Genomic DNA, 22,651 nt, shown 5'->3' on the forward strand with positions numbered 1-22,651 from the left:
GTTTAGGGGATATAAAAAAAGGCAAAAGAAAAAAAAAAACAGTCCCTACTCTCAAGGAGCTCACAGTCTAATGGAGAAGACAGCACACAAACAACTATGTGGAAACAAGATATAAGCAGCATGAACTGGAGGTAATCAGATGGAAAGCACCAATCTGACACTTGATGGAAGCCAGGAGTGGGAGATGAGAAGGAAGATAGCTTAAGGCTGTTCAGAAGGATAGCCAGATCATTCTCTCCAGGGTAACAGCCAGTGAGTAACATTCAGAGTTGGTTGATAGAGTGTCCTCTTAAAGGAATAGCAAGGAAACCAGTGTCCTAGAGGTTAAGTAATTTGCCCAGGGTTATAGTGCCATTAAATCTAAAAATTATGATTTGAGCCCAGGTCTTCAGACACAAAATGTAGCACTACATTTTTAATAAATAAATTTATTTTAAATAATATAAAATTTTTAATGATTTAAATAAACAAAATAAATTATTCTTAAAAGATATCTCTGTTAGTATTTTCCATATAATTAAGCCACTTTCTATTATGATTAAGGAAGAGATTCAAGAGGAAATAAAGCATTCTACACATATATATATTTTGAGCAGTGAGGGTGGGAGTGAGAATGCAATAACTTTGCACTTTTCATGATGGGAGATCCTTGGAAAAACTAGCATTTCTATTCTAGCTTTCAAATTTAAAAAAGTCCCTTGGTTCTAGTCTAAGTGAAAACACATAAAGATATCAAGCAGCCCAAATCTAATTCTACAACTGCACAGCAAGGTATGTGGCCTTGTGAGAATTATTTAACCTCTATTTCTGATCTTATCTGTTAAATAGGGATAATAAGGCCCCAAATACCTTTCTGACAGAATTCATTGAAGATAAAAGTATACAGTAGTTGTGGAGGGGAAAAAAATTCTTTGACAAGTACTAAAGTAAATGCAAGAAAATGTAACATTATGATCTTAGCCTTGCTCTTACCATTTAAATTGTTCAACTTTCAGACAAGCCATCTCTAACTGGCTAAAGCAGATTATTACATTTTCAGTGTGAGCATTTATTTACACCTCCAAAATCAGTCAATGCTAGAGATCAGGGCTTGATTTGTTGTTTTGTTCATTTCTAGACCTAAGAAAGTAATGGAGAAAATATTAATAATGAACATTAAACATTAACATTAAAGTGTTTCCCACATACATTTCCCCACATACACAAAGTTGGTTGTTAAATATTTACCAGCATACCCTCTCAGGACAGAAAAGGAGTGAGAATGTGATTTTGCAACTGTTTCCAGTAAGAAAGAGCTTTCTTTATGACAATGATAACCCCTTTAGCACCTCTACCTGAATTCAAGTAAACATTTATCAAGTCCCTGATATATGGTACTATGCTAAGCCATAGGGACACAGAGATTTAAAAAGTCATATCAAGGGGGGCAGCTAGGTGGTGCAGAAGATAACGCACAGCCCCTGGATTCAAGAGGACCTGAGTTCAAATTTGGCCTCAGACACTTGACACTTACTAGATGTGTGACCCTGGGCAAGTCACTTAACCCTCATTGCCCCGCAAAAACAAAAGCAAAAATATAAAGCCATATCTAATAAGGTAAATAGATGTGTACAGGAATAAAATATGATAAAGATAGATTATAATAGGCGTAAAGTGCCCTTGGAAAATCTGAGGAGGAATAAACCCCTTTTAGCTGGGGGGGAAGGAGAGGAAGGGAAGGAGCTAGTCAAAAAAGATTCCTTGGAGGGGCAGCTAGGTGGTGCAGTGGATAGAGCACCGGCCCTGGAGTCAGGAGTACCTGAGTTCAAATCCAGCTTCAGACACTTAACACTTACTAGCTGTGTGAAGTCACTTAACCCTAATTGCCTCACTAAAGAAAAAAAAAAAGATTCCTTGGAAAAGATACTGTGTAAGAAAGTACTGACTGGGGGAAAAATATCCACCCAACCACTATATCTATATCTATATCTATGTCTATGTCTATGTCTATGTCTATGTCTATGTCTATGTCTATGTCTATGTCTATGTTATATATTTGTACATACATACAACAAGTAATGCTAAGAAGGTGTTGCATTCCAGAATGTGGACCAATTCCTATGGAAATGCCCAGAAGCTGGAGAATACAGCCCAAGGTCATAGAATAAGCAGGCATTTATTTTGGCTGAAATATAATGAGCAAAAAGTAGTATGAACAGAGAATAAAGCTAAATACAGCTGAAAGAGTGGGTTAGAGCCAAATTACAGAAGGCCTTAAATGCCAGGCTAAGAAATTCATATTCTATGATATAGATAATAGGGAGCTACTCAAGTTTTTTAGCAAGAAAGTGATAACAATGAGACTGTACATTAGGAAAATTATTTTGGCAGCTATATGAAGGAAGGGTTGAAGAAGATAAAAAATGGATACAGACTCACTAATAAAAAAATCTATCGCAGTAGTTTAGAACAGAGGGGTGAAGTAGAGCTGTATGTATTAAGCAGAGGACAGAAGTCCATGGGCTATTTTACTGGAAGAGGGGACAAGGCTGGACAACTAATTGAATATAAAGGGGAAGGGATGGGAGAGAGAAGAATCAAAGATGGCACTGTAAGGTTTCCAAACTAAGTGAGAAGGAAGTTTGTGATGATACCACAATCTGGAAGACAATACAACTGACCTGTGGACATATAAGCAGTAGGCATTACCATTAACCTTAATGAGGGCACAAGCCTCTCTCTCCAATGGCATTCCTTGTATTCAGCCTATATAAAGCAGACTAACTCAAGACCAGTATTTCTAGACCAGCTCTTATACTCCAGAGCTGACTATGTTGTCATAAAAGAGAATGCCAGGGGGCCCAGTGAGATCTGTGTGCCCCAGCAGTTCAGCTGCAGGCAATCAGCTTAGATGGGTATTCTGCCCTGTGTGGCTGTCTTTGCATTGTCCTATATTGGGTGTCACTGAGGAGTCTCACCCAATGGGCCGTAAGTACTATTAACTACTAGGGGTGTTAAGGCGCAGGCTACACTAAAATAGCTCAGGCAGTAATGGCAAAGTATGACCAGATCAGTGGCAACTATACCTTAGGGGCCCTTCCCTAATCCTCTTGGGTGGGGCTGAGTCAGAGATCATGAGACTGGCATTCAAAAGTGGAAGGAATGAAGTAATAAGGATGTATGAAGGAAACCACCGCATCTCCTATAATCCTAGAGGGCCTTTTGTGGCAATCATACATGGGGCTGAGTGAACTACAAGAGATGGTATGACTACCTTGTGGTACAGTAATAACATGCCACCTGGGTGACAGTAGCAATTCTACAAAACACACCTTCCTCATAATAGCAGGATTGCTGCCTACACTACTATTCTGTCTCCACCCATGTTCCAGAGACAGAGTAGACTTCCTAGATTCATGGGAGCTGAGCTTTAAGATCTAACCATGGATCTTCTCAAGAGCCCTGGCAATGGTAGGGAATGAATTCTATATAGGACATTTTCTCTAATGGAGCAGAAGCCCCTATGCTTGGGAGATACCAGCACTTCAAGGAAGAGTTATTATTATAATTACTAAAAATAATAAATAGCTAGCACTTAATGTGGAACTTTAAGGTTTACAAAGTTCATGATACTTGGTATATCCCCATAACAAATAAAATGTGACCACTAGGAGATGCAGTGTAATGTGCCCCCTCCAAAGAAAAAAGTTACTGGATATTCAATCAGAGGGCCTAGGTTGACGATTTGTCTTTGTTCTTGTGTCACATGGGGCAAGTTTCTTCACCTCTCTGGGCCTTAGTTTGGCAGTCTTTAGAATAACAGGGTTGATCTAAATAGCACATCCAAGGTGGTGGCTCCAGAGGCACAGGAAGTAAAGAACTGAGTGAAGAAGACCCACTGGTGATGGGATAAAATCCAGACTGCTCAGCTTCTCTCTCAATTCCAATGAAGGTCCATTTTTTCTTAGTATCCAGGGGCCAAAGCATGTTGCATGGACATAAGCTGTGATGGGTTCTGGGGCCTCAGATCTCAGTAGAGCAATAGGATATGCCTTGCCAAGAAAAGATCACCCCATGGGGAGTAGTTATAGAAGAAGAAGAGAGACCTGCTCTATGGGTCTGCCATGCCAGACAACCATTTCACAAGGCCAGGTAATTGAGGTCAAGTAACTGCGGGTCTGGCCAACATGGGCTCTACTGGAAGTAGCAAAGCTATACATAGAGTGAAATCTCTGCCTCAATCAAAGTTAAGGTCAATAAATGGGACAGCGCAAGGAGCAATACCTCTGGGGTCAGGGAAGATTGGTTCAAATCCCACTTCTGATGCTTTCTACCTGTATGGCCTTGGGCAGGTCACAGCTTCCTATGCCTCAGTTCCCACTCTGCAAAATGAGGTAGTTGGATTAGATGATCTCCAGGATTTTTTCCAGCTGCATATGTATGATTTGTAATCCTTCCCTGAACCTAGCTCACATCATAGACATTGAAGCCTCAGGTCCTCCAAGATAAATGGATGAAAATAGCATAGGGCAGCACCATGTTCCACTCTGGAAGGGGAGAAGAAATCAGACACCTAATGGACTCCGGCGACAAGGGTAGGGTTGCTCCTCTAGACCATATGCAAAGAAAAGCCTTAATGGGCAAGTGGTAAGGAGGTTTGCCCTAATTTGCATTGGCAATATAAGGGGATCATATGGTACCCAAGGAAAAGGAGACTCTCCCAAATAACAACTGGAGCTAGACAAGTTCACCAAGGTGAAGAGTTAATCTGTCTTACCATAAGAAGTTCTATTCATAGGAACTTGTTTATGAATATCAGAAAATAAGGCTTTTGAACTTAGATTTCTTGGGTAGATAAGGCATGGGAATAAAGGAAACCAAAGAAACCAGAAATCTGCCCCTCCAGTCAGGACCCCATCACTCAGAAAGAAAAGGAACAGAAGGAATAATTAGAGTAGCTACTGGTACTAACCAGCCCTTTAATAGTAGAAGAAACTCATGAGAGAGTTCTGTATTTGAATGCACTGTTACTCATAACTTCAGAGTGGGAAATGACCAATAACTGACAGTTGTAAAGACCTTGGCAACCACATGGAATGCCAATGAACAGAGGGGAAATGCCCATTCCCTTAATGGTGTGAACCAATTTTCCCCAAGTACATGTAAGTAGGTCAAATCATGTATCTTCACAGGCTAGACAAAGGAAAGGGGGAGGATTGATCTTAGAGGGGAGATACTATTATCACAATCAAGAAACTAGGACAGTGGAGCTGAAGAAACAAAGGCTGGAGTTTTTGTCAATAAGACTGGCAAGGTTGGACTAAATGAATGCTGAGGTCTGTTCCAACTCTAAATTCTGTTAAGGGCACCAGTCCCTTAGTCCCTTTCCCCGTCAACCTTTGTAAAGCAAATTAACTCAAGGTTCTAGACTAGTATTTTCTACCTGAAGCTCATTCTATAGTGCTGACTGTTGTCAAGAGAGAGAGGCAAGTGGGGGTAGCTAGGTGGCACAGTGGATAAAGCACTGACCCTGGATTCAGGAGGACCTGAGTTCAAATCCAGCCTTAGACACTTGATACTTACTAGCTGTGTGACCCTGGGCAAGTCACTTAACTCTCATTACCCTGCAAGAGAGAGAGGGGGAGGGGGCAAGTGAGACTTCTCTGAGATAAAGAAGTGAAGCTCTCAAAATCTTATTTATTTGGGTGGCATTCTCTGTGTTGTGGGTGGCTCTGGAAAGATTCCTGTGCACTGAGCAACACTGAAAACTGATAGAAGTCCCAAAGTACAACATACAGTAAATAGCTGGGGTACTGATGACTCTATGTCACAAGGTCATGTCACAACAGCTACATCCCTGACAACATCTCTCCCTAATTAATTCCTGAGCTCTTCTTGATTCCCTGAGGTATATCTATTCCCCTATTTACTGGATACTAACCGATGATACAATTTCTAAGATAAATAACTAAATAGATCAAATAGAAAGAAAGAAAGAAAGAAAGAAAGAAAGGAAGGAAGGAAGGAAGGAAGGAAGGAAGGAAGGAAGGAAGGAAGGAAGGAAGGAAGGAAGGAAGGAAGGAAGGAAGGAAGGAAGAAAAGAAAAAGAAGGGATGGAGGAAGAAAGGAATGTAGGAAGGATGGTAAATAGACAGATGGGTGATGGATGGATGGATGATAGGGAATATGAAGAAATAGCAGGCTTTGGTGAAAGGTTGATGTCAGCCTTAAACATGTCAAGTTTAAGATGCTGACAGGACATGGAAAAGCTTAAGAGAAAGGTAGAAATCTAGGACTAGAATTCAGGGCAGAGATTGTAGATGGAAATATAGATTTGGTAACCATCTCTACAAAGCTTATATGAGAGAGTAAAGGGAGTATAAAAAGAAAAGAGAAGAAAGACAATGAAAAAGAGGAAAATCCTACATTTAGGAATCAGCAGGAAGATGAACCAATAAACAGAGAAAATGAAAAGAACCAGATGAAAGCATTATCACTAAGTCAAAGGAGGAAAAAGTAAATATCCTGAAGGGAATGATTGACCGTGCTTCAGAAATGTCAAGGAGACGGAGAAATGGGAAAAGGCCATTGGCTTTGGCAATCAACATTTGATTAGGGAAATAACTCTAGCCTGGTAGATGTGTTGAAACACAAACACCAAGTGCTAACAAAGTGGACCATCAAGTTCTTGTTTACAAGAACTAATCGTCAAGACCTTCCTAAAGGAAATTAAGAAATAGTTGGCAGCTCCAAATCTCATCAGGGTTGGTTTTCATTTTATTAACTCATTAGATTTATTGGAATGTTTGTCCTCGTCAAATAACTTAGAATACAGTAATTGCTGTCATATAACACCCATTCCTGGCTCTGCCATTTACTAACTATGTGATCTTGGAAAAGTTCTTTAACTGCTCTAGACCACTACCATGCAGGTTCTGACTAAGCAGCTTTGCATATGGCCAGCTGACACATTTAATACCACTCAGTAGCCCAATTCATCTTCAGCTCTCTCATCTCAGAGCAAGTAGAAACATAAGCAATAGTTACCACTGTAAAATTACTGTGACTTTCTGTCTTATCAACATGGTTGGAAGTCTAGAAAGACCTAGAGGGGTGGAGGTGTCAGAAACAGTGATGAGGAAGGAGGACCAATGAGAAAAACAACAGAAAAACTGGAGGTAGCTGTGGTGGGAAGGGAAAGGAACAGAAAGGAATAAGTATCTATATAGCATCCACTATGGGGCGAGGCACTGTCCTAAGTGCTTTACAAATCCTATCCCATTTGATTTTCACAAAAACTCTGGAAGGTAGGTACTGTCATTATCCCCATCTTAAAGTTGAGGAAACTGAGGAAAGCAGAGGTTGTGACTTCCCCAGAGTTATACAGCTAATGTCCGAGACCACTTATGAACTCAAGTCTTCATGTCTTCAAGCCCAGCATTCCATTATGCCACCTGTCAGTTGTTAATTCATCCCTGCAGGCTTAGTTTCCCATGCTGCCCACTAAAACCAACCTTGCCAAAGTTGCCCACCACACATTCCTCATCCTTCCCCTACTACATCCCTGTGTATACCTCTTTTCCCAAACATGCATCATTCACAACTCCCTGAACCTTTCCCCTTCAACAACCAGACTCCAAATTCCCCTTCTCCTTCTCTAGGCATAGCTACTATAATGCAAATATGCCAACTGTTACACTGCCCTCATCTTCTATCTCCCCACAGGAAATACCTATCTATTTACACCTACCCATAGGCATACCTCCACATTTGTACATTCCTATTTATGCATCAAACAAGAAGGAAAGATAAAACAATAAAAATATAAATAATTAAGACTGATTGGATAGGTTTGAGAAGTGGTTAGAGTGGGAGTAATTGGTCAGTGATTCGAGTACAAGATATACAAATAAGCAAATAAGTGAAGGATATGTGATTTTGTCAGATGGAGAATTCCCAACATGGGAACTCCCTCTCTCTACTTAGATAGCAAAGTCTATGACTTAGTGGATAAATGCTAAGGGGGTTCCAGATTTCCACAGGTAGTGTTAAATGTGGAGTTTGTTTTTTTTTTTTTTAATGAGGCAATTGGGGTTAAGTGACTTGCCCAGGGTCACACAGCTAGTAAGTGTCAAGTGTCTGAGGCCGGATTTGAACTCAGGTACTCCTGACTCCAGGGCCGGTGCTCTATCCACTGCGCCACCTAGCTGCCCCTTAAATGTGGAGTTTTAACCAAAGTTTTCCTAATTCCAGGTCCAACATTCTATCTTCTATACCAAAGGTGTTTGTCACCCACCAGATATTTGTACACAATATAAAATGTACCCATTACAAAAATATTTCCTAGATTTTCCATGAGTTAAATGCCTTCTCCTGGTCTTGAAAATACTAACCACTATGTTCTTCTAATGTTTATATGGACACACATGAGAGAATAATGAAAGACTCAGAAGGTGTTGTTTTCAAGGGCATGGCTGTCATTGACCTTAAGACACAACTTCATCACTGCCCTTCTTATTGGTACTATTAGGTAATACAGTGCCTAGCACATAGTAGTCACTATATAAATGCTTATATCCTTCACCTCTTCTCTCAGCCCAACACAAAGCTTTTTCCAGGAAAACATAATGCAAGAGAAGACAAAAATAGACAGTCAAGGAAAACCATTCACCTTACCAGGCGTCCCAGAGTCACACTGAGTTCTCTCCTGGCTCCCTTGCTCTCTCTCTTTCCAACACAATCAGCTTTGTAGCCACAGACTATGGCCAATTTAGAAAAACCAACACAGAAGTCTGGGCTCTTTCTGCTTTTACTTGTTTATGTATATTCCTCCCAGACTGGAACAGAAACTTGTTCCCTCATTAGGATTATTAGCAACAACTATAGCTTCTGTCTCTGCAAATCAACTACCCTTCCAGCACAACCCAATGTGCTCCCTGATGATGGATATCCAATCTCCAAAATCAAAAGGAGATAGATTTCTTGCTTCATTTGCTTCGTATTATGCTATTAAAAGACAAAGCTATTGGCTTCTTCATTTATCGGCAGTCAATAAGTATTTTTAAAGAACCTACTATGTGCCAGACACTTTGCTGAGTGTTAGGAACACAAAGAAAGGCAAAAGACAGTCTCTGCTCTCAAGGAGCTCACAGTCTTGAAACTAGCTTGGAAGGATAGTAGCTTCAAAAACTCTCAGGCCCACAGAAAAATCTTATCTTGAATCAAACTCCAGAGAAATCAACTTGGTTAAAAGGTGACTGTTATTATTTTTTTAATAAAGTATTACAATGGACACCCTGTCTCTTAGAAGTCCAGAGTAATGGCTTAATATTTTGAACAGTTACTAGGCATACTTCAAGGAAACGGTTCTATTCTGAAAAACCTCCAGGTATTTGAAAGAATAGTCCGATAAATATTAGGAGACCTGGTGAGACACAGTGAAAGGACACGATGGTATTAAGCTCATAGGATCATAGATTCAGAGCTGAGGGGATGATCAAAGGGCATGTAGTCCTATATTCCCATTTTATAGATGAGGAAAATTAGGCAGGTCCCATAGGTGATGAGTGGCAGAAGTAGGATTCAAATTCTGCCCCTCTGACTCAAAATCCAGCATTTTTTTCTGCTCTGCCAAGCACCTAAAGTACAGTACTCCCATTCAACCTGGATATTATCCTTATGAGATAAAATTCAGAGGTGAATTCAACAGCTCCTGATTCAGAAGAATTCAATTAGACAAAATCTGACCTTTGAGCCTTTTATTCTCATAAATTGTGTGTGCTCTGCATTTACTTTGTTTCCCCTGAAAGGATATAAGTTCCTTGAAAGGCAGAGATCATTTCATTTTTGACTCTGTGTCCTCAGCACCTAACACACTGGCACTAAGTAGGAACTTAAATTCCTGTTGAATGAGTCTTGTTGTTGTTTGTTCTTCATTCTTGAAGAAGACCACAACATCAGGTGATATCATGGCTTGCAGTGAATTGGATTTAAGTGAGGGAGGACTGTGCAAAGTCACCAACCTCACTCTCTCCTCCAGAGCCATCTGGGTCCAGTGGCAAGATAGATAACAGGATGACTGGAGATGGCCCTGGATGTTTGAGGCAATTAGGGTTAGTGACTTACCAAAATCACACAGCTAGTAGATGTCTTAGGTGAGATTTTAAATCAGTTCCTCCTCCCAACTTCAGGGCCAGTGCTCTATCCACTGTGTTACCTAGCTGTTGAATGAATGACTGGGAGGGAAAAGGGATAGCAACCAGAAACCAAGTCCTAACCAAATCAGTGGGCTCACCCCCTCTCACTTCACTCTACTTCTTTCTCTCTGGATTCTCCCAAAACAGCATGCCACAGCTGTTCAAACTCTCAGTTTCATCCTCACTCCCAGGCATGCGCTCTCTCTCTCTCTCTCTCTCCACTCATGCAAAATCCCAAATGCACTGCTGAGCTCAGTACCCCAAGGCTGTCAAAGTCTCCCAGCTGCTTTGGCTCTCCACCTCACACTAGGCCTCCTTTGTCTGAAAATCATTAACCACAATCACTCTCTCAACACTTTTCCTACTCACTCCAGAATGTATTCACTGGAACTACCAACTCTCCTTCCATACTGCTGCATTCAAGCCATCAGGCAACCTCCACACCACCAGTGTTTTGGCTGCTTCCTAACATCCCTAAATACTGCCCCTTAAAAATGTCTCCCTTGCTTCCCCCTCAGCTGTCTGCACAATGGTAGGATATAGGTAGTAGGAAATATTTCCTTGCTTCTGTCTTCCCCTTTTCATCATGTCTCCCAAGCTTCTAACACTAAAGGGGCCTAGAAGTCATGGAGTTAACACTGAGGAGGGCAGGAAAAAATACCACAAGGGGGACAAGTAAAGAGAACCTCTGGAAAGATTTTCCAATATTACTATAATGTCCCTTAATTTTCTCAAGGGTTCAGAAAAAGACAAAACGAGGAGAAGGAAGGAACTCTGTAAAATCATAGAGGGGGGACGGAGGGGAATGATAGAGCAGATTTCTGAGCCATTTGAAGAATGATTCAAACCATTTTTTTAGAGATGACATAAGCTTTAAAAGTGTGGTAAACCTCTTTGGAAATTTGGGGAGGAGGCATAAGTAATGACTAAATTTCATTTTGACAAGGAAGAATCAAGAGAACATTAAAGCAGACAAATAAAGGTTCAGAAGCATTTTTCTCAAGATTGTGAGAGATATTGAGAGAGAGAGAGAGAGAGAGAGAGAGAGAGAGAGAGAGAGAGAGAGAATGAAACACATCAAAAAGAACACATCAACAAGGAATAATTAAGTTTTACGTTTTGACATTTTACGTGTTTCTTTAAGTGTTGGTCCAATTTAAGAAAATAAACATCCATTATATTTCATCCTAATCAAGATGTATAACAAGCAGGTATTCTGAAAAAAGCAGACCAGGAAATGAGAACATTTTAATACAACTGATATACTATGTTAAACACTTCACTGATTATAAAACTAGAATTCTCATGGCTTCCTTTGACTTCTCCTGGCATAATTTTGAAAAATTAATGAACAGAAGACTGAAGGACTTTTGGGTTGAGTTGGTATTTTGGGGGGAAGCTAATCTATTCTACTCTGGTGCCTTAACACAAAATAAAGATCACTCAACTTTTTCACTCAGATTATTTCACTAACCTACTCTGCCAATGTCTCACCAGTGCCTAGAAGTCAGCAGGGTGAATAAAATCTATGTCAAAGGAGTACAAGCTCTGTCAGAACCTACCAAGCTAGAAAGGCTCCAAGTGTGATCATTAAAGAGAAACTATATGTGAGTCATAAAGAAAGACTTATTACCATGCCTGTGGACAGAGCATGTGCCAGGACACCTAAGCCATTCTCATTTCATGGCTATGCTTATTAACAGAATTTTGATCAAGGGATTCTTTCTTGTTTTTGTTCTTGTTCTCCTTTTTGTTAGCTTTTTCTTTCCTTTTTTTCCCCAAAACAACTCATCAAGACTATCTACCAAGGCTTGATGACATTATAGTCTACATTGATGAGGGAACTCCCCTGACAACAAAGTTATGGCTACTAAAATCACTAAAATATAAGCCTGTCATTTAATATGTGGACATCTGGCTACATTTATATTATAATGAAGAGTTTTCTGGGTTAAAATAGCAATTTTGTACTTTCAAAATCTGATTTCAGATCCCAGCTCTGCTATTTTCTACCTGGGTGACCATGGGCTAGTCACTTAACTTCCCTCAGTACTTTCATCTGGAAAATCAGGAGGTTGGACTAAATGGATTCTGAAGTCCTTGCCAACTATCTCAAACTGTGATCCTATGAACTTCAAGGCTTCTTGCCATGCTGCTTTTATATAATTTCAATTTGATGATAAACTTCTTTAAGACAAAGATGACAGCATACATTTTTGAGACTCAGCATATGGCACTTTATATACTTATTTCAAAGATCTGTGACATTTTTTGGTATAGCTAGTACCTCCACTACCAGTGATCTCAATATTTCTATAATTTAGCAGATAGTTTTCAAGAGCTGCTAAGGCAGGAAGATCATGGAGGCTGACATGGAAGGAAGATGGTAGGTTAAGAGTTAGCCTAGGTTTGGCTACCCCATACCATCCTAAGCCAACAACAAAGATGCCCAATAATGTAATAAAAACAGCAAAAAGTGAATGAAGGGGGCAGCTAGGTGGCGCAGTCAATAGAGCATCAGCCCTGGATTCAGGAGGACCTGAGTTCAAATCCAGCCTCAGACACTTAACACTTACTAGCTGTGTGACCTTGGGCAAGTCACGCAACTCCAATTGCCTCACTAAAAAAAAAAAAAAGAATAATTAAAAAAAAAAAAGAAAATGAAAGAAGTAACCACAGAATGATTCTTCTAGAAAAAAAAAATTGCAGAAGAGTTTCTGCGGCAGAAAAATTTACTATCTTGGAGTCTTCCAAACTTCACTGAGTTGATCTTCAGACAATGGATGAACAGTTTATGCCCTGGAATCTACCCAAAACCTTCCCACATTGAATAGGACCTGCCAGAGGGCTTCTTTCTGTTGGCCCAGCCTTCAAGAATCCAGGGTCATAAATCTGTCCAGCTGAGGTATCAGTACAGGAAGTTAGTGGAAGCTGGCACATCATTGTGTTCAATAAATGGGTTTTGTTGCTTTTTTTATTATGATGCTCACCTCGTTTCATAGTTATTTGCTTCAGGTATTTTGACAACTGGGCTTGTCTGTACAAAGCAGCTATTCTGATGTGTGTACTAACAGACTTCTGTCCTTGACATCTAAATGTCACACGAGTGCACCAGTGACTGTCAATAGGCAGGACATGGGGGTATTTTAACCATTTTTAAGAGAGGGCAGAGGGGTTGGAAAGGTTAGATTTATGATTTTACTGGTAGTAGTAAATTCCCAATGGTAACACCCTACCAGTGCAAATAAGCACCTGCTTTTCAAATTAGAAAGAAAGCATTAGATAGTCATGAGTCTTAGAGGATTTCAGAGAGTAACACTTTTAAATAATAATAATAGTTATTATCATTATTATTATTAATTATTTCTCAAGTATGGGGCAGCTAGGTGGCACAGTGGATAAAGCACTGGCCCTAGCTTCAGGAGGACCTGAGTTCAAATACAGCCTCAAACACTTGACATTTACTAGCTGTGGGACCCTGGGCAAGTCACTTAACCCTCATTGCCCCACAAAAAAAAAAATCTCAAGTAAGTAAACTTTTTATAAACCAGTTTTATATCATATTGGCAACATCATAACATTTTTCTCATCTTTTTACTGCCAAATTTCAAGGAAACAACTACAAGAAGAAAGGGAAAGAAAGAGAGAGGAAGGGGAGGGAGAATGAATGGCATGGAAGAAGGTACTGCTAAGAATATGATTTCTCCAGATCCAAACTGTCAAGATGTCCTCCTGTCCAAACGTCTGCCTAGAAATTAATAGCTGATCCTGGGACACTGTTTAGACTGAGGTACAACTCAGTGAAAAACACTAGTCTTCACTAAACACTTAAGGATCAGGATGGCTGGGAACAGAATTTAAAAATAGAACCTTTAAGAAATCTAATCAAGCCCCATTTTTATACATATGGAAACAGAGGCCTAGGGTAGTAATGGTTTGTCAGTGGTTACACGGCTATCTAAATTGTAGAACTGAAGCACTAGATTGAGAATCAGGAAACCCAGATTTTGCCATGAACTAGTAATGTGACCTCTTTGGGCATTTTTCTCTTTATGTGTAAAATGAAGGGGCTGGATTCCCAATCCTAATTCCCAAGGTCTCCTTGAGTTCCAAAATTCTGTGATTTTAACTTGGAGAAGTCAATAGAGCAGAGAAAATCAATTCATCAACAAGTACTTATGATGTGCTTTATATTATAGGCCAGAAAAAGAGGAAGGAGATTTTATTTTAGGTCATAAGTTTAGATTCCAAACCATTGAATAGAGTGCTGGGCCTGGAGTCAGGAAGACCAGAGTTCAAATTCTGTCATGCTACATACTAGCTTATGACCTTGGGCAAGTCACAAGCTTCTGCCTTGCCTCAGTTTCCTCTCCTATAAAATAGAGATAATAATAGCACCTACCTCACAGGGTTGTGAAGATTGAGTGAGAAAATATTTGTAAAGGGCCTGGAGCCCAATAGGCAATGAATGCTTGTCTCCTTCCTTTAGCCCACATCCACATCCAAATAAATCACTTTCATTATCTATTCCACTTCCACCCCTTTTTCTCTGGTCCCAAAGCACTCCAGGGCCTGCTAGGGCAGTCGCTAGCTAGACATGTGAACATAGGCACAAGGAAGGGATTCCTAGTTGGGGAGGGATACTATGCAAATCACTCTGAGAAGGTAAAACTCCTTGGCAACTTCTTCAACTTTTCCTCCCCGACCTCCTCCTCCCATTCCCTCACTGACCAATCAGAAGAACAAGATTATCCAAGTTTGAGATTCAAAATCTAAAGGTAAAAAAAAAAAAAATCTAAAGGTGTCGGGTTCAGAAAGAGGAAGGAAAGGAACTAAAGTGCCAGACCTCACAGCTCAGAATTCCATGTATGAAGAAACCTAAAGAAGTTAAAAGACTTGTCCAAGTTCACCACGTAAATACATGGGAGAGCAAGACCATAGCCTGTCTTGATTCCCAAGCTGCTCCATCTCCACAATTTAGGAACTGGGTGACCTTAGACAAGTCACAAATTGTCTGGGCCTGCCTTTCCTAAGTAAAATAAAGATGCTTGGGGGAGAGAGAGAGAGAGAGAGAGAGAGAGAGAGAGATTAACCTAAGATTATTTTTCCCTGTTCCTTTTATTGTCATAGGAAATTGGCACAAGATAAAGGGAAAAAAAAAGCAATAGGAAGGGATGCACCCCCCCACACACACACACAAAGAATTGTTCCAGGACAAATTGATATGTTAAGAATGTGAATTAAGAACTGGGAGAAATGTTATCAGAAATTATGGAATATGGAGAGGGGGGTGCTACTCTCTAAGTCCTCTTAGTAGAACAGGACTGGTGGTTCATTTGCTAGGACAAATATTTAGAACAGAGTTGGCCTTCAGAAGGTACATTAAAAATATAGTACTGTAGTTTGGTCTCCAGCCCAAAGCTTTGGTCTGTGGCACTTAGCCATTCATCCCTGCCAACCAGGCCCTGGCCCCATGACCCCATTCCAGGAAATACCCTGCCATATACACCTGTTAGGAAATCTCCACTTCAGACATCGCCTGTGCCTCAACACCCTTTGCTGTAATTCTGTATATGTGTACTCAGGCACACCTAAGGGTGGGGAAGGAATCGGGGAGCTAGGACACTAAAGGAAGGGTCAAGAGGAGGAAAGGAAGCCAGATGTCAGAGCTCTTGACAAACAAACTCGGCCTCATAAGCTGAAATGGGGGCTTAGGGGCGGGTCAGAGGGAAGTGTGAACCTAGAGGGAAGGATGAGGCTGGATGGAGGAGGGGGCAAGAGGGATGAAAAGGAAGGCATGTGAAAAAGGCTTAGAGCGAGCAGGGGAGTGTGTAAGCATCTCACATTACGCTCCCAGTGTCTGCTGAGGGAGCTTGGCGGCGGCTGTGGGGTTGGAGCTAAAGGGTTTGTGAAATTCTCTGTATTTCTCCCTGCAGCCTGCGCGCCGCCTTCTGATTAGCTGGGGCCGAGCTCCCGCAGCCGACCAGCCGGCGGCATTAGGCCTCGCACTGTGAGCCCCGGGGAGAGGAGACCTTGCCCCGAGTCTGCTGCTTGGACTGGACGGGAAAGGGTCGACTGCAGCTCAGAGTCAACCCCATCCCCGGGGGTTGGAAAGAAGAGCAGAGCAAAAGAGGAGTGCGCCTAGGCAGCTGGCAGCGCGAAGCCCCGCCGGGAGGAATCAACAGCAAGCCCCGGAGATGCAGTCGCTCCCGCGGCACCAGCGGCTCGGAGGAGGAGGAGGAGGAGGAGGAGGAGGAGGGGGAGGAGGAGGAGGAAGAGAAGGAAGAGGTAGCTCGGCGGAGCGCGGAGGAGATGGAGGCTTCTGCCCTAACCCCTGCAGGCAGCGGCCAGGACCCGGCCCGGAGCTCCCCGCTTCGGCCCAACGGCTCCACTCACCCGATGGCGAGAGAGGCTCGGGGCTAGGCAATGCTTCAGAACTGATGGCCCGCGGCGACAGGGATGCAGTCGGCGCTCCTCGGCGTCTCGGGAAGCCCCCGGAGCCGGCCTGGAACCCAGTTGGAGTCCCCAGCAGCAAAGCTGTAGCTGTCAGTAAAGCGGGGCCCCGGGCCCCGGCTACTGCCGCTTGCCCGGGGACGCTGTCCACTGCTGAAGCCCCCGGGGCCCCCGGGGCTCCCGGGGCCGAAGACACGACACTCCCAGCCTGGATGCGCCTCTACTTCTACGGGATGCACGGCATCACCTTGGACGTGCTCATTTCCTCGGTTCGGGGTTTCCTCCACAGCCCCGACCTGAAGATGCTGGGCTTCTCCACTCCCTACCACTGTCTGCTGCACTCGCTCACTCAGTTTGCCCTGGAGAAGGTCTACCTGCAGCGGCGGCACTGTCCGAGCAGCTTCGCCTTTCATTTCCTCTTGTACCCTTCGGCCCACTTGGGGCTGCAGACCCTGGTGGGCAAGGCGCTGCTGCTGATAAGCCACGGGGGGCGGCAGTTGGGCGAAGCGGCGCCGGGAGCGCTGGATCTGGCTCTCCAGTATGTGCTGGCAGTCTATTACTCCCAAGTGTTTCTCAAGAGGTTCCTGCGCTTGCGATACCGCCGCCCGCAGCCACAGCCTCAGCCGCAGCCGCAGCCACCGCCACAGCCACCGTGGCGCGGTCCCTCTCCGTCGTCCGGCTCTCGGACAGCTGCGGCGCCCAACAGCGGGCGGCCCCGGGGCGCCAGGGTGGTCGGGGGAGCTCCCAGACAAGGACTCCCTGATCTCCTCCGCTTTCTCTTCTTTGGGATGCACGGTTTCCTAGATGAGATCTTTTTCACTTTCTTCTTTAACCTCCTGGGGCCGGAGGACGGGGCCATCAACGGTCACACTTCGCTCTGGTCTTTTCTTATGTACGGCAGCTGCAGCTTCGTGGTGGAAAAGCTGTATTTCTACTTGCACTACAGCCGAGGCTGGGGCACCTGTAAGAGGATTCCCATCTACGTTCTCTTCATCTACACGTGGGAATTGTCTTGGGGACTGGGACTCCGCATGTGTGGGGGATGCTCGTGGGACTACTCTCACTATCCGTTGAATTTCATGGGACTCATCACCTTGATGTATTTGCCGGGTTGGATATTTCTTAGCTTCTACCAGGACCTGCTGTCTAATGTGTTGTGGCGTGTACAATACATACCAGCTAAATGAAACAGAAAATAATAAGTGGAAGTCCCGGGATATTTTTTAAAGGAAGTTTAAGAAGGGGTGGGGGGAGTGTTTTTTAATCTTTTACTTTTTATACATTTTACTAAAGTCTCTTTAAACATGTTTTATTTACACTTTTGATTTTCTGGGTGTTTTGAACCTATGGGTAATATAGTACTTTGAATTATGGCACTTTGGAGAGGAATGCTAACTCAAAGTATTTAACTCTTAAAACTTTTACTACACACACACACACACACACACACACACACACACACACACACACCTTCCTACCTTAAAGACTGAAAGCTGTGGTTTGCACTTACTTGTGTGTACATCAGTGACAGCTACTAACCTTGTAAATGGGAAGTGCTCCAATGAAAGACCAATAACTTTCGAAAGATTTAGTAAAGTTTTCTAATTTTCCTTTAAATATTAATCCAGTCTGCTACTTTCCATGTCACCAATGCCTGCTGAAATTCACTGACCTGTACACATGAAATTGCAGCTTGTAACTCTTAAAGTGCCTCTGTCTAGCATTTAAGTGGAAGGAAACTGATAAATGTGGGAATACACCCTAAGAAGAGTATCTAAATAAGAAGTCTTTCCCAACAGCTCAGACAGTTGACACTGCGTTGAGACATTTGATCTCCATCTTGGAAATGACTGCTTTCCAGTGTTGGTTAGCCTTAAACACCAAGTGTATTAAAGTTGATAAAATATCATTTTATCTATGCTTGATTTTTTAAAAATGTGCTATAAAACAAAATGCATACTTCCAGCAATGAGAATCTCCTTCAAAAGGACTCTTACTGCGAGGCCCTTTTTCTAGGTCAAGCTCAAAAATCCATGATACTACTATGATCCCGAGAAGAAACAAAAACCCAGAAGACTAAAGTACTTACCATAAATTCATAGGATTCAAAATTGGAAAGGACTAGATTGTCTATTCTGACTCTTTGATTTTACAGGTAAAGATACTGGAGCTCAGAAGAGGTTAAGTGAATTGCCCAAGGTTACATAGACCTACACTGTTAGATATCAACACAGACCTATCATCTGGCCTATACCTGCTCCATAACTTCTTTGAAAGTGTATCACTTTATCTGGGACCCCTAGGGTACATAGGCCTGATGAATCAATGCTTCAGATAAATCAGTGGATTTTTGTGATTCATCCCTAAATAAATGAAATAGAGAAAAAAACCATTTTGCAAAAACCAAGAAAACTTGTTTAATTAAAAATGACCTTTCTGGGGCAGCTAGGTGGCGCAGTGGATAAAGCACCAGCCCTGGATTCAGGAGTACCTGAGTTCAAATCTGGCCTCAGACACTTGACATTTACTAGCTGTGTGACCCTGGGCAAGTCACTTAACCCCCATTGCCCCACAAAAAAAAAAATGACCTTTCTAGGGGTTGTTAAATCCAGGGGGAGGAGGATAGACCAGTGCTTAATACATACTACATAAAATTAATCAAAACCATCTCAATGCTCATTACAGAGATAGGAAGATCTGAAAGTGTTTTAAAATATAAATGTTGTTTTATTTAAACACACTTGTTTACATATAAATTCTTTGACTTCAGTTTTCCTCACCTATCCTCAGTATTACATTGATTTACTGGGTAAAGTAAAATTTGCCACATTTGATCAAACCCAAGCAAATGTATGTGGCTTGAGGGCAGGCACTGCTCATTTTTGTCTGTACTCCCAGTGCCTTATTTGTTTACTTGAAATGAATTGACATACAGGTAAAATGCAAGAAAGCAAACTACTAAACCCTAGCTGCCTGGGTTTTAGCGAAATGGTTCAGTGGATATAAGGAAGGGAACTGCTCCTGAAATCACCACTTGTCTCTATCTAGGGCCAAGTGGTATAACTGAACTACATAAGCATCTTTAATTTCTTGTGTCAATTATCCTCTTTACATCTCAATTCCCTCATCTGTAAGATGGGGTTAAAAATAGCACTTAACTCACAGGGTGGTTGCGAGGATCAAATGAGATAATTTTTGTCAAAAAGTGTTTTCCCAAACCTTAAAGCTCTATATAATGCTGTTATTATTTGTTATGTACAAAACTGCTGAAGTTCATAGAGCCTACTCATTAGACCTCCAAGTTAAAATATCAGCTAGAGTATCCATCTATCAACAAGATATCTGTGAAGACAATGATGTTTTGTTGTTGTTGGAAATCAGAAGTCCTGGATTCAAATCTCAAATCTGTCACTAACTCAGTTCCACAATTTAAGGTCTAGTCACTTAACCTCTCCAGGTTTCTACTTTCTGCAAAATAAAAGGAGCTAAAGTAGGCATCCCCTTTCAGCTCTATGATTCTATGAAATAATAATTCACTAGCAGTTATCATTTTACCAGATCTATATGGCGACAGCTCTTATTCACTAAGTTATTATCAGAACTGTGGGTTATCCAAGGCTCCTCGATCCAATGTTATTTATTTTTAAATGTGTTCAGATTTGTGCTTAAATGCCATTTCACTGTTATTACCTACCTATCTACACCCAAAGGAAAACTAGAGAAAGGAAGTAATAAACTAGACAATTATATAACTTTTTGGTAGCAGTAGTATTCAAAGTCTGATAAGGAAATATAGCAATCAAAATATTTTCAATTCCTTGTGAATTTTAATTATCCATATTATTTTTTATCTCCCATCACCAGTGGTCATAAGTTGTCTATGTTACGGCAAAAGCTGTTTACAACATTCTCCTCATTAAAGAAATTGATAGGTAAAAGGAAATTGAATCTGAGACTCATATCAGTAATATGTACTAGTTCTATTTTCCCAAAAACCTTGTCATCGTGAAATGTTATTTGTAGTAATATGTATAGGTATAAAACTCACATACATGATCATAGTTTGACTGACTGGCTATAATGTAGTTTATTCAGTTTCTGATATTTTATGTCAATATTTAACAGTTTCCATACATAAACTTTCATTCAATGAATACAGCTTAGGAAGTCTCTTGTTGTGTAGGAAACATAGCTAAATGAACAAACTTCGCATTTTTGTAAAGTAATCTTAACTATTTTTGAAATGATAAGCAGGATCTGCCTGGTTCTGCTTCAGAGGATGGGAGAAAGAAGTTCAAAGAAACAATTGGCTTCATTTCCTTTTTCAGTAATGTATACCTGAAATTAATAACAATGGAAAGGAAGTTATCTTGACTTGGAATGACAAACAAGCACAGTGTAATGTCTGAAAGCAGTTTTTAAAATCTATTTTTGCCTATATTAAAAGGCAGCAACATAAAAATACACTGGGTTTTAAATTAATTTTATATATCTTATGCATCACCGCACTGAAAAATCCTATGCATTATATATTCCATTAAGCTGGTTTTTGTGAGTTTCTTTTGTTTTCAGAACTGGGCTTTCAACAGTGTTGGAAGCTCCCTGGTGTGGAAACTTCCTGATTCAAATCAGCAGCAACTCCTCTGTAGCTGGAATTCTTAGAGAGTTGTTTGGGTCACTGAAAAGTTCAATGACTCTCCCCTGGTCACTCAGTCAGTATGTGTGAGAGGCAAGACCTCTACCTACATCTTCCTGATTAAAAGGCCAGGGTCTAGTCCTTTATCCACTGTGCTATGCTGATGCTTCCACTATACATTGAGTTAGAGATTATACATGCTACATATAAATATGTACATGAATATGCACATATACATACACATATATATACTATATATGTAGTAGTATGTGTAGTTGTAGTAGTAGTGTAGTAGTAGTAGTAGTAGTAGTGAAGTACAGATTCCTTTTCTGGGGACAGCAAATAAGGATAAAGTCAATAAGGCCCTCAGAAACCTTCAAAACACTCTCATTGCCAATAAAATGAAGTCTTTAGCCTGACTTTAAAACCTCCAACCTAAATCTTCTGCCAAAATAGACTTCTTGCCATTTTGCAAAATACATGGGATGCTATGCGGGGAAGTTTTTTTAACATTTTATTTTTCCCATTTACATGCAAAATAACTTTTAACCTTTTTTTTATTTTTGAGTTCTAAATTCTCTCCCTTCCTCCCTTTCTCCAAATCTGAGAAGGTATTTGATTTAGGCTATACATGTGCAATCATGCAAAACCTATTTCTATATTAATCATGTTGTAAAAGAAAACATAGACCAAGAAAAAAAAAAAACCATGATGAAAAAAAGTGAAAAAGAGCATGCTTCAATCTGCATTCAAACTCCATACATTCTTTCTCTAGAGGTGGATAACATTTTTCATCATGAGTCTTTTGGAATTATCTTGAATCACTCACAGTTGATCAACATATAATATTGCTATTACTGTGTACAATGTTCTCCTGGTTCTGCTCACTTCACTTTGCATCAGTTTGTATGTCTTTCTACGTTTTTCTGAAATCATTCTGCTCATCATTTTTTATACCACAATAGTATTCCATTACAATCATATACCATAACTTGTTCAACCATTCCCCAATTGATGAACATCCCCTCAATTTCCAATTCTTTGATACCACAAAAAGAGCTGCTATAAATATTTTTGCATTTTCTTTTATCTTTTGGGGGGATATAGACCTTGTAGTGGTATTGTTGAATCAAAGGGTATGCACAGTTTTATAGTTTTACTGGGAATTTTTTTAAGACTGAGCTGGCCCTCAGGGAATTATAGTGGGAGGGGTAATAGATATATTATATACACAGGTATATATAATAAAAGGTAAGGTTTGATGGGAGCAAAGGAGAGATCCAGACAAAGTGCCTTAGAAAAATATGAGGGCAAATAAAAATACTTGTAGCTGAAGGTTTCAAGGAAAAATTCACAGAGAAAATGACACTTGAATGAAACCTTAGAG

General features: G+C 41.0%; 1 protein-coding gene across 1 annotated transcript; it reads left to right on the top strand.

Annotated features, from left to right (window-relative positions):
* The first annotated feature begins 15,968 nt into the window (after positions 1–15,968).
* TMEM229A (transmembrane protein 229A) lies at positions 15,969–18,080 on the top strand. Its single transcript, XM_043969285.1, has one exon. It carries the CDS (start codon positions 16,373–16,375, stop codon positions 17,813–17,815), a length of 1,443 nt encoding a protein of 480 aa, XP_043825220.1. The 5' UTR covers positions 15,969–16,372; the 3' UTR covers positions 17,816–18,080.
* Positions 18,081–22,651: the final 4,571 nt, after the last annotated feature.

Source organism: Dromiciops gliroides, chromosome 5 (genome assembly GCF_019393635.1).
Source record: "Dromiciops gliroides isolate mDroGli1 chromosome 5, mDroGli1.pri, whole genome shotgun sequence".
NCBI classification, from domain to species: domain Eukaryota; kingdom Metazoa; phylum Chordata; class Mammalia; order Microbiotheria; family Microbiotheriidae; genus Dromiciops; species Dromiciops gliroides.

What these genes read in the sequence shown, in the direction of transcription:
- TMEM229A (XM_043969285.1), top strand. Translation starts at nt 16,373, where the DNA reads ATGCAGTCGCTCCCGCGGCACCAGCGGCTCGGAGGAGGAGGAGGAGGA.